Source organism: Centruroides vittatus, unplaced genomic scaffold (assembly GCF_030686945.1).
Source record: "Centruroides vittatus isolate TY-2023 unplaced genomic scaffold, ASM3068694v2 contig_847, whole genome shotgun sequence".
NCBI classification, from domain to species: Eukaryota; Metazoa; Arthropoda; class Arachnida; order Scorpiones; family Buthidae; genus Centruroides; species Centruroides vittatus.
In genome coordinates this window covers 9,020-22,003 of record NW_027122552.1, presented here as the reverse complement: position 1 = coordinate 22,003, position 12,984 = coordinate 9,020, and the positions used below count along the sequence as shown (strand labels likewise).

Sequence of the window (12,984 nt, the reverse complement as noted above, 5' to 3'; positions counted from 1 at the left end):
CAAATCACTAAACAACACTTGATAACCGACTTGATCTGGACGAGTTCTCCACATTTTCAACATCTAAGATTTATGAGGATATTCTTTCAAATACTTTTTTCCCAGAATAATATTAATTGGCAGATAGCTTATATATTGGACATACATATATCCATGTATTTACCATATAGTTAAGGATAAACTGATACCAAAAAAGTATAGATACAGGTATCAGTTTCGACATTATCGAAATTTCCCAATGTAAAGTGTATATATTTGTGGTAGTTTAATTAAAAGATCCAATTAATTTTATTATTATTATTTTTTTTGATATTATGAACTTAATAATGTTAAAGTTGATGTGCGGTAAATAAGACACTATGTAGTTTTTAATTAAGACAATAATAAAAGAAACAATACAAATAAACAATTAGTATATTCACCTTGCATAACACTAACACTTTACTTGCAGAGTTCAAAAATTGCACTTGATGTGTAACTAAGATGCAAATCTTTTCTTTCAAATATTCCATTATGCATCTGAAATAAATATAAAATTGAAGCATATTCAAATATACCATAAATAACATTTAAATATTTACTTTTCGAAGATATGTTTTCCTACAGGAACATCGACAGCACTTAGTGGATCATCGAGGAGGAATATATCTGCATCTACATATAGTGCTCTAGAATATATATATAAATATATCATGAAAAAATGATTTTACAGTAAAACAAATGATGCATTTCCAAGCAGAAGATCAAAACGTACAATTAGTTTTAAAGAATGTTGTCTTCCTGGTTACTTATTTTTACTTTCCCCGCTGTTACAGATAACAGAGAAAAAGTATGGCAAACGTTCAATAAAACGACTTTCATTTTTATATTTTTACTTTTTTAATCGCGAACACAGAAATCGCGAGAGCGATTCGAACTCGCGATTTTTGTGTTCTCTAAAACACAGCGGTGTCAGTCCTGACGTGGGCATCGCCGATCTGACGCCGATCGTCGATCGCAAAAGTATTTCAGTGGTATTTCATATTTCAGTTTCTTAAATTGAAACTTAAAAATAAGTACTACTGATGACAAATGAATCAGAAACTTTACCAGATTCAATAGTTTTAATAAATTGAGTGAAATAAAATATAGAGAAAATTTTTCACGTTAAAACTTATTTAAGAATTTTTTCGTAATTAACATATTTGCGTGAATTTTTCAAATTAAAAATTACTGAAAACTACTTTTTTTCAGAAATGCGTCATAATATGTTCATCAATTTAAGAATTTTAGTAAATATGTTGGATTGAAAATGATGAAAAAAATTTTTAGTATAGAAATCAGTTATAAATTTTTTATTGATTTACATTAATAAATTTGTTAGATTGAACTTTTAGAAAGAATTTCTTCAAAGGATAAGCAAGTCAAAGGCCTTTAAAAGATTATATTGTTTAATTAAATTCAATAAATTAAAAATGATGAAAATATTATTATTGTTAAAAAATGAATCAGAAACTTTTGATTAAATTTGAAGTATTTTAAAAAGATCGAAAATAACTCACGAATCTCAGACAAATTGAATTATTTAAAAATAAATCATTTTTGTGTATAGAAACAATCTAACGTTTATTTTTTTAAATGTTAATTGTCTATAGATGATGATTATATTGAGAAGCAATATATATAACAGTATTACTGAAATTTTATTAAAATGCAACATATGATTATAGTTTAACGTCTGTTACTCATTTATATCTTACTCCTATCATTAAACTCAAAGAAATACAGAGTAACAGATATCTTACCTTGCTAGATTAATTCTTCCCTTTTGTCCACCACTCATTATCACTCCTCTTTCTCCTACAATAGTCAGATCGCCTTTAGGAAATAAGCTTATATCCTAAATTAGTAAAAGTAAAAATATAAATTAAATATATTGTAAATAACATTCATTGACAAATTTATTTAAATTAAACATGACTATTAGACATATAAAAGTAAACATTACGAAATATAAATCAATATGCATCATTATTATATTTCCTTTACTCTATATAAACACGTCTATTATTTGTTTTTTAATATATGTTTAATAGAGACAGTTAAAATGTAACATTAAATATAATACAGACTCAAACTGATGAATTTTATCTCTCAGAAGTCTGGCACTTTCACTGATGTGGCATTCCTTTCTGCAAGGGATAGCCGGATTAGCAAGAGTCTAATATATTCTGCGCTTTTCCTTAAGGACTCAAATAAAGTTATTTGATTTAAAGTAGACCATTTAAAGTATCTCGCCTCTTTATCATGATAAAAAGTTAATTTGTTTTGAATTTTTCAGCCATCAAAATTTTTGTTTATTACATATCAGTGTCATTCTGTAATTTGGACCAGAACGTTCATTAGTAGATTCTATTAAAATTTTTAGGTTATTAAACTTTTAATTTGCCATTCAATATCATGGAAATAATTGTCAATTTTGGAGAATCATCCATTATTTCTTCAACGGCTTTATTTCTCATATGGAAAATATTTATAGTTAAATATTCAGGCACAAATTTTATAATAATTCAAGCGATGTGCATTTTTTTAATTATACTGCATAATAAATTAAAATTAAAATTTCAGAATTTTTCCAAATAATATTATATCTCAAATGTTAGAACAAACAATTTTCTAAGTATAATAAAATAATAACATTGTCATTTGACCAATTTCTAACCGAGAAAGTTTGCTTTAGCGACAAAACAGTTAGCAGTGTGGATGGGACTGAATCTATTGTGGAGAGAGTAAATGAAGTTTGTGTATCCTGACTTGAAAAGATCACGCTTTTCTCTGTAATTTATGTTTGTTTGTTAAGTTACGGCAACGCAACACTTGGACGATCTGCTTAGGGGAATGCCTTCCGGGAGGTCTTTTTAAGGGAAACTGGTTCCATTCAGGCGTTACAGACGTAAAGAAAACCCGAAAACTCCACATGGCTAGCCCGTCCGAGCGAAACGCAAACCCACAACCGAGCTCCCAGTGTTCAGCGTACGAAGACCGCTTAGCCACTGGTGGACCCTCTGTAATTTAACACAATTCTGATGTCGATCTGTGTAACTAAAGCTAATTCATCGCCAGTTCAAAGTTCATATGTGAAACTTATGCGTTTTTCATATAATATTACATTACAAAAACAAACGATTCATTTTTCTATATCAATAAGTAATTACTATTGTTAGATAGAAGACAAAACGCAGGAAAAAAAGATCCCATTGTGGTTTTTGATGTTTTATTGTATCATTTTTTGCGTTCTGTTAGGTCTGTGAGATTACATGCCACAGATGGTGTGGAATTATATCCCATCAGTAATAGAGAGTGAATAAAGAAAGGTTATGTTACTAGAAAAAAAATTGCATATTTTCAATATCTGCAAAATCTCCTTAAATAAAACATTATTAAAAGTATTGTAAAAAAACATTTAATATTCATGAACTATTAGTATTATTAAAGCATTTTTTTACTTTGACTGTAGAACACATTATACTTTACACAAAAGTTGAATTAAAAAAATAGCTGAATGCGAATAAAGTTATAGCATGAGTTTACTCATGTGAGATAAAACAATCTCACAAATTTTTCAGAGGCAATCGATCAAGAATCATATACGACAGGCCCATCCTTAACCACCCCGTTGCTCCTGTTGGAACCTGAACAAACAGGTATATAGAAAAGACAATAGGTATATAAAAGACAAACATTAACACTACATAATTATGAGTTGTAAATGAAATAGCGAAAATATGTATGAAGTTGTAAAAAATCATTCTGATTATCTTTTACTTAATTGTAACTTTATTTTTTGAATACAGAAAATTTTTTGGAAATGACATAAATTATGTTAATGATATAATGAATGAATCCTTAGTATAGTAGTGAACAAATTGTCTATTCCTGGAATAGCAATAACACTACTGATATATTTTTATGTTGAATTATTAAACACTGTGTTTTACGAACTATGGACAAAAATTTTTGTCATTTCTACTTTCACTATTCAGCAAGCAATATAATAGATTACTCCTTGTACAGTATATAATCAAGTTTCAACAAATATCATGCTTTTTCTTTAGTGTTATTGTGTATTGACTTGATATTTAAAACAGATATTGGTTCTCGAAAGATATGAGTGTTTAAAAGTGTTGCTAAAAAGTAGATAAAAATAGTTCATTACCTTTTCTAGAGCGGTCATATGCAAGACTTTTTTATACTTCTCTTCTTGATATTCTTCTCCGAACAAGATATTTTCTCTGATAGTCTCGTTGAACACCCAAGCTTCTTGAGAAGCATAAGCGATCTTTCCTTTAACAGTCACTTTACCAGAGCTTATCGGAATCTCTCCCAATATAGACATCAATAGAGAAGTCTGGTGGAATGAATAAATCGAAATCGTTTGATTATTTGATATGAAAACTATGCATATGTAATATAAACACACAAGCATTTCAAAAATATGTATTAAATATTGAGATTAATTTTAAAGAAAATTTTAAAACAGATTATTAAAACATACTATTGTGTTGAAATTTTTACATATAAATTTACGTTTAAAGGAGATATGTCATATGAACAAGTACTTCAAAATGTAAGTATAAATAGGCTTATATTCAGTTAAAAGTGTAAAATGATTGTTACAAGTCAATATCTTTTTACGAGGGCTGTTCGGAAAGTTCGCGGCCTCAAATAGAACAAAAAACAAAATACTGTAATGTTAAAACTTTTTTTATTTTTCAATGTAGTCTCCTTTGTTAGCAATGCACTTATTCCAGCAATGTTCTAGCTTTTTATGCCATCACAATAGGTCGATTTGTCAAGGTGTGCAAAATACTCGTTCACTTCAGAGATGACTTCGTCATTTGAGTGGAATCTCTTTCCAGCTGAAATTTTTTTTAGGTTTGGGAAAAGGTGGAAGTCACTGGGGCCAAATCAGGTGAGTACGGTGGATGCGGAACTAATCGGAAGCGAATTTCGTTTATCTTTTGTTTAGTGATTCTGGCGGAATGTGCAGGTGCATTATTGTGGTGGACCAAAACCTTTTTCTTCTTCAAGTGTGGCCTCTTTTCTTTAATTTTTTCTTCAGTTTTTCCAAAACTTCACAGTAATAGACAGCATTGACGGTTTTTACTCTTTCTAGATAGTCAATAAAGATGATTCCTTTAGCATCCCAAAAAACCGGGCCATTACTTTCCCCGCTGATGGATCTGTCTTTGCCTTCTTTGGTGGTGGCGAACTGTGATGTTTCCATTGTTTCGACTGTTCTTTTGTTTCAGGAGTGTAATAGTGGATCCACGTTTCGTCAGTAGTCACAAACCGATGCAAGAAATCCTGTGGGTTTTTCTGATAGAAGTCCAAACACTCCTTTGACATCAAAGTGCGAACACGTTTTTGCTTGGCGGTCAGCAGATGCGGCACCCGCCTTACTGAGACCTTCGTCATACTCAAATTTTCGGTTAGGATGTGATGCACCCGGTCGACAGAAATGCCTGTTGTCTCAGCTATCTCACACGTTTTCAAACGGCGATCTGCTAACATCAAATCGTGAACTTTGTCGATATTTTTTTTAGTGACAGCAGTTAATGGCCGTCTGCTGGGAGGGTCATCTTCCACACCCTCTGCCAAATTTAAAAAAGGTTGTTTATTTTTTTTTACAGTGGTATACGAAAGAGCAGACTCTCCCAAAACTTCATCCATGTCAGCTTTGATTTGAGATGGGATCAACCTGTTTTTCGTCAGGTATTTTATGACCGCACGAGTCTCTATCTTCTCCATTTTTGACAAAGCATTTGCACACTGACTATCTGCTAAGCTCTTGTCGCAATACTTTACGACAAATCAAGCGGAAATTCGTATCGTATCTTTAGCAAAGATGGCTGAATTATTCCCGCCAAAAATTAAATTGAAAGCAGCGCCGCATATAGGCAAAGCCACGAACTTTCCGAACAGCCCTCGTATATTGTTTACATAAAAAGTCTTTTAGTAAACCTTTCGAATGCATGGCAAATTAGGTAAACAAAAAAATAATACACAAAAATTTACAACAGTGTTTCAATTTTATATATATATATATATATCAATTAAAATCGAAAACTAATAAAATTATTTATTTTTTTCAGAGAAAAAAAAGGCGATATCCTGTAGACAAAAAGTGCCTCTGTCGCTGCAACAATCAAGTAACATACACAGTTAAAAATCATAGAACAAATTTATCATTTTAATTTAAACAACACAACTAAATATAGAAGCTTAAAGTTTATATCTTTACAAATAGATAAATGTGTTTGATTTTTTAAATTCACTATTGTTAATTATTCTAAACAATCTTAAAATCACAAAGCATATGATTAAATTAAAATATAGAACTGTAGAACAAGAAATTTACCTTTCCTGATCCAACAGGACCTATAACAGTTAGTAATTCTCCAGGCTGTACGTTTAAAGAAATCTCATTCAGTGTTGGTTCCTTCAAAATGAAAAAAGTAAATACAATATAGGTTATTTTCTTTAACCCACAAATATTTTACGTAGTAAAAAATACATAAAATAATGATGTAACTATAGTTTCTGCTGAGCAACCAATAATTTCACAATTTGAAAAAAAAATAACTGGTGTTTATGAGACGCCATGCAACTCTAATGCTGCATTGAAACGATGAGATTAATGTACAGCAGTGGCGTGTCGTCATTGGAAGCGATGGAAGCGCCGCTTCCACCTTCCAATGACCTTCCCTTGTATTTCGTAAAATATAAATTTTCATATTTTAACGTACTTTGAATTAATTGAAATTAATATTTTATTATAACTGCATTATGTATCTTTTACAAATTTCTATACTACATGTGAAAAAAAAGGATAAGATTGCTATTGTATATTCGAATAATTCAGCGGCGAAAGGAATGTCAAAACGGGGTCAGTTTCCAATCAGCCTAATTATATAGGCAATGGCACATGAAGTTTACAGAGCACTAACCTCACCCGGTTTTGCTGGTAGAAGCAACACACGCATAAAGCATCTAATTTTATATCCCGGACCGGTTCTGGACTGTTAGTCGCCTGCTTGATATTCGGCCACCCTCTCCCGATTATGTGAATCACGAGTAGACTAGATCAACGGCGGGCAACCCCCGGCCCGCGGGCCAGCTACGGCTCACGAAAAGTTTCTATCCGGGCCGCGAGTTCTTTAATAGATTATTAATTAGTTATTTTTTAAATTCTTTGTAATTTTCGAAAACGGCAAAAGAAATAAATGTAGTAATTAACTTTTTATTTATTTATTTCATATTTGCAGACTTAAAAAATTACGAGTCACAAGAAGGCGTCAATTAACTACTACGGCCCGCGGAAAAAACGTAAAATTTATTCTGGCCCACGTTATAAAAAAGGTTGCCCACCCTAGACTAGATTTATAACTTAACCCAACCGATAGAAGTTTACTGGCATGTTTTTATGATAGTTCTGTATAGTTGACAGGAGTTTTAAAAAATCCATTAAAATATTTGATATATTTATTCCGCGTTTATTCCGCTCTCCCATCTTATATTACTTACGGATTTCAATGTTAAACCGGTGATATTACGATTAAGTATGTCCTATCTGTAAGTGGATGCAGATAAAACGTGTACAATTCTTGTACAATGTTAAAAAATTAACTGTTACTTTGGCATCATCATTTACAACCAAATTTAATAAATGAAACGCACAAGGTACAAAAAAGCTCTAGAATTTATTTTTCTTAAATTTACGATCTAAGTATCCGTTGTCATAAAAATTTGTCTTTCCAATGTTTTCCCAAGACTACAGATATTCAAGTACAAAGTAACTGGTTTCGACTTATTTCTACTTAAGAAGTAATTAAATAATTAAGAGATCAGGGAATGGAGACATAAATAAAACCCTGTTGAAAGAGCCAGAATTTTACTTAAACAAAAGCTTGACCGAACCAATCACTTGCTCAGTACAGTGAGAAACTGATTTCCGTGTACACCTGATATTAAAACGAATTAGTTAGAAAACAAATGACTATTAAGTTTAACATAGTTAGATTTTTACAGCTATGGTGAGAAACGTTTAAAATTTAAAACAGCCCTGTGGCGTCCTTTGAGATATACTAGTGATGCGACAAAAGAGGCATTTGACGTTGACCGGAGTAGTAAGAAAATGAGAGTTCTGCCCCCAAAATTTAAATTTTTAAAATTAAATGGATTTAATCAAAATCAATACTAAAATTCATTGAATTTAAATTCGTTTAAATTTAATGAATTTTAACAAAATGAATAAAGGTAAACAAAATTAAATCTTATTAATTTATTTTTTATAAAAAGAAAATATAAAACAAGTCAAACAAACTCAATAATATGAGCTTTATATTTATTCCCACAATCTCTCATACCCCATATACAAATTTAAAATTATACATCTCTTTTAAATCTTCATTCTGTAATTTTTTATTAAAACGATCAGGAAGAAAAACTTGAAATTCATCCAATTCTCTATCCCTAAGAACTACTAAATTTTTCTCACCAAAGCGAGTGGATATTGTTTTAATATATTCAATTGGATATTCATAATCAATTTCCAACTCATATAATTTCTTTGTTGGAATATTTTGAAGTTTTCCAATATTGTTTAGTTTCTTCAATGTCTCCATTTATATAGGAAAAAAAATTATCAATATAAAAAAACACTCATCTTTCAATATGTAAAAATCTTCCATGAGGTGTATCAACATAATCCATTATATATCTATTCTTATAAATATAAAATGACTTACCATTTGAAGTTATTACCAACTTAAGATCATCATAATTTAATTTCTTTGTTGGAATATTGTTTAGTTTCTTCATTTATATAAGAAAAAAAAAATTAATCAATATGAGGTTTATCAAAATACTCCAATATATGTAATTGCTCAATTCCTCAATCTTCATTTACTACAAATACTTGCTAACAATGAAACAACTATATTTTTATAATTATTTTCAATAAATTCGTTGGAAAATCTTTACTTTAAAATCACATCACACCAATCAATTTTATTTTTATGTTTTATAATAAAATCTTCGGATAATTCTTGATATTTAACAACTGTTTTCCAGTCTAATACATTTAATCGATCTAAATCATCGAGTAATTGTTCCGATATGGTTTGATATCTTAAAAGTGATTTTAAATTTAATTTTAGAGCATTTTTCTAATAAAGTCATTATCTAAATTTTGAAATCGTGATATCGCATTCCCAATCTACTTTATCTGCATATTCTATGATAAATTTCGAAGATAATGATTGATGTATAGAAATGAGTTGCCAATTAACTTTTTCAGCATGTTGTTTTATAAAATTTTCAGAGAGAATTTGATGTTCTGATATTTTTATCCAATTAACTCTATCTTTAAATCCATTAATAAAAAATTCAGATAATTTTTGTGTTTGTGATATTGAATCCCAATTAACTCTATCTTTAAATTCTCTTATAAAACGTTCTGATAACTTTTGAAATATTGAAATCAAATCCCAATTAACTTCATCTTTAAACTCTCTTATTAAATCTTCTGTTAAATTCTCTCGTTTTGAAAAATTATCCCAATCAATAGCTCTCTTTATTCTTAAGTCCATTTATATAAGAAAAAATTTATGTCCTAATGCTAATGTGTTAATTCCATCCTCCAATATATATCTCTTATCATCATGTGGTGATAACGCTTTCTTATTTAATTTTATTAAATAAAGTTCATGTTTCTTGCTTCTAATTAGATTCATTGTTCTAGAATGTTCTGTTTTATTAAACAAACAGTCTTTATAATCATCAAATGATATCCTATTTTTAACAACACATTTTTTTACTCCTTTTGATTTCTTCAAAACCTGATCATCTACTTTTAAGGCATACATTTTTGCTCTTAAACCAACAAATTCTCTCATTATTTTTGCATTATTTTCATCCTTCATTTTACCTAACACCTTCTTATTAACTCTTGGTATATCATATTTATTATTCTCAGGATAATCTGATGTATCAAAGTAATCAATCATTCCCTTCATATCCTGATAGAAATCATTAGTTTTTATATCATAAATGTAAGAATCAGTGTCTTGATATAACAGTTTTATGTTATCACCATATTTAGGTTTCATTATATTATAATGAAAATCATACATCAAATACTTTGAAAGATCTAATATACTTATTCCCACATAGATAGGTTTATTAAAGACTATTTTTATCTTATTCATGTGAATAGCACATAGGTTTTCAGCAAAAATGGTTCGATGTTTAAAGTTCGGCTTAGCAATTAATTTTTCTACTTTTTTAGCCTTACAACATAATCTTATGTCAACACGATTTCTTATATTTTCCATTGTCTTTCCATACACAGAGTTGTTCATTAGCTTAAAAAAGTCCTTTTCAAAATCATTAGTTGCTTTAGTTCTCATTTCTGTATTCAGATCTATGTATTTCTTTAACTAATCTGATTGTTTGAATTCTAATACTCTATGTATTTTTTCGAGTTTCATCCCCATTTTTAAATATTGTTTAAGATTTCTATAATGAAGCACATACTTCTTTTTATCATATAATGTGGTTAATAATTTAGATTGTTTTGATCCATCTGGTATTCTGTTCTCTGGAGCCAAAGGGAGATCAGAATGATAATCATGTAATTCTTTTGGATATTCCAGATCAACTTCTAATATGTAACCAATCTTGAGTCTCATCAGGATATTTGTGATACATCAATATTATTTGTCATCACACCATTTAAATCCACCATATGGTAAATATTGACTCATAGCCCATTCATATAAGTTATTAGCATCTAAATACATCAAATAATTAGATTCTTTGTTTTTATCATAATCTTTCATATACTTATTATTTGCCTTTCCATATCTATTACAACATTGGGAGATTCCACCTCTTATTCCTTTTTCTATCATCAAAATCATATCATAATTAGTTATTAGATCTAATTTAACTTTTGTTGTTTTTAACATCGCATCCCATGATAATCCAGGTGCTGTGTAATACCATGCTGGGTCTAATTTATATGTTTTAATGCAAACATCTCTAAAATTCTCAAATATATCAGACAATATTAGAACGTCTGTTTTCACATATAAATCAGAATATTCACCCATATTCCTAATCTTAAATGCTTCCCAAACGTTTTGAGCATGTTCATAATCTTTATTCGTTATACCACATTCATTTAATATACTATAGAACTCTTGTTTTGGAGGGAGTTTATTCATTTCACATTTCTCCCACGAATCCATATAGTCATAAGGATAAACACCTTTTCTTATAACTAAATCTAATAGGTGATTAGGAAAAAACTTAGATGTTTCTCTAAACTGTTCTTTTTTTCAAATTACTAGAGAGTTTATCAATACTACTTGCCATAAATCTAAATGAATCTATAAACCTAAGTTTCATTTTTCCAATTTTTTTACTAAATGACAAATATCTCTCCTCATTGTTCGGTATCAAATCAATTGACTCTTCATCATATCCAAGTTCTTTAACAAATAAATGAGCGTCATATCCAGTTAGATTATGAATGAATACTGGTATAAAGTTAGGGTTTTGATATTTTAAATTACATAAGTTATGAGCTGGTCCTCTGTATTTAGATGTTAAATGATCATGATCTCTAACTTTATCTTTATCTCTGTATTATCTCTCCACCACATATATGACAGATATTTGTTTTTCGAAAGTGTTCTTCTTCTTCTTTAGTCATATTTATTGGTTTAATGTCTTCATATATCTTTTCGATTTCCTCAACTTTTTTTTTATACATCTCTACAAACTTTTTTACTGCAACAGGCCTCTATATACAACTGGTTCCTTATAATCTTCGATGTACATACTTTATGTAATAAGAAAAACTCATTGGTTCATGATGTTGATATTTCATTGTAAAAGACTTAGAGGGATCTGGTTGACATGTTTCCATTTTCTTAGTTAAACACTCAAAATCAGCATATATCACAAATGGAATTCATTGATTTTTAAAGTTTCAAATAAATACTTCCTCCATCACTTTAATCTTTCCCATCTTTTTTTCTTTACAATCGATATCATGATTTGTTAATTGTTCTGCAGAATTGAAGTACGTTAGGCATCTTTCACATATATATTTCTTTCCGTGATGATTCGTTAATTGTGAACTTATTAACCTAGATAGACTGTTAATCAAACAGTAATGTGATTTTTCTTTATTTTTTAAATATAACAAATTTACATGCTTATCTAGTTTATTTTTTGTTATTCTTAGAAGATATATTTCATAGCTCTTTTCTTCTTCTTCTTCTGTTTTTTTTGTCTTCCTCTATCTTTGTACAGTGCTCTTCATAACTATAAACATTCACTGATATATTCAATCTTTTTTCACATTTACCTATATCTTGTAAAGCAATAGGTGATTCGATTCCTTTGAGTGCTTCTTTAATTAACTTGATATTATAATTACTAACTCGACCAGGATTATGATTGTTTCTATCTACTGGATTTAAATATGCAGCTATACAATAAGCAAAACATTCTTCATCTTCATTCTTAATATTCAACACAGCTTTCTTATCTTTGATTTGTTTTGGTAATTCAATATAAGATGATCCTCTAAAAGGAACATATTTATTGATTCTTAGCTCTAAATTATTTATTTCTATTAAAGTCCATCCAGATCCTTTGTTTCAAATTCATCCATCTCTCTTATTAGTTTATCAATCACTTTATCATAAAAAGCATTCAAATCTGTTGATTTTAAAATAATCTCATTCTCAGTTTTAAATGAAAAGCCCATATTCTCATTTTCTCTTTGGTACTCACAGAAAAATTTGAAATTTACTTTCAAGCCTTTTCTTTCAGTATCTCTGCTATCTTTCTAATAACTATCTCTCTCACATCTTCTAAAAATTCTCTTGGTATGATATGATTAGTCATGTTCCTAATCGAATATGT

At 29.3% G+C, this 12,984-nt stretch overlaps 2 protein-coding genes across 2 annotated transcripts in view; both read right to left on the bottom strand.

Moving 5' to 3' along the window:
• The window catches only part of LOC136982508 (ATP-binding cassette sub-family C member 4-like), a 39,693-nt gene extending 31,027 nt beyond the window's left edge, over positions 1 to 8,666 (bottom strand). The window contains exons 1-6 of the mRNA XM_067279004.1: positions 8,409 to 8,666; positions 6,401 to 6,481; positions 4,196 to 4,387; positions 1,785 to 1,879; positions 582 to 668; positions 423 to 519 (exon numbers count right to left, since the gene is read on the bottom strand). Of these exons, the coding sequence (XP_067135105.1) occupies positions 423 to 519; positions 582 to 668; positions 1,785 to 1,879; positions 4,196 to 4,387; positions 6,401 to 6,481; positions 8,409 to 8,666 (810 nt within the window). The remainder of the gene's footprint in view (positions 1 to 422; positions 520 to 581; positions 669 to 1,784; positions 1,880 to 4,195; positions 4,388 to 6,400; positions 6,482 to 8,408) is intronic.
• Positions 8,667 to 9,632: 966 nt separating this feature from the next.
• LOC136982507 (uncharacterized) lies at positions 9,633 to 10,451 on the bottom strand. Its single transcript, XM_067279003.1, has one exon. It carries the CDS (start codon positions 10,449 to 10,451, stop codon positions 9,633 to 9,635), a length of 819 nt encoding a protein of 272 aa, XP_067135104.1.
• Positions 10,452 to 12,984: the final 2,533 nt, after the last annotated feature.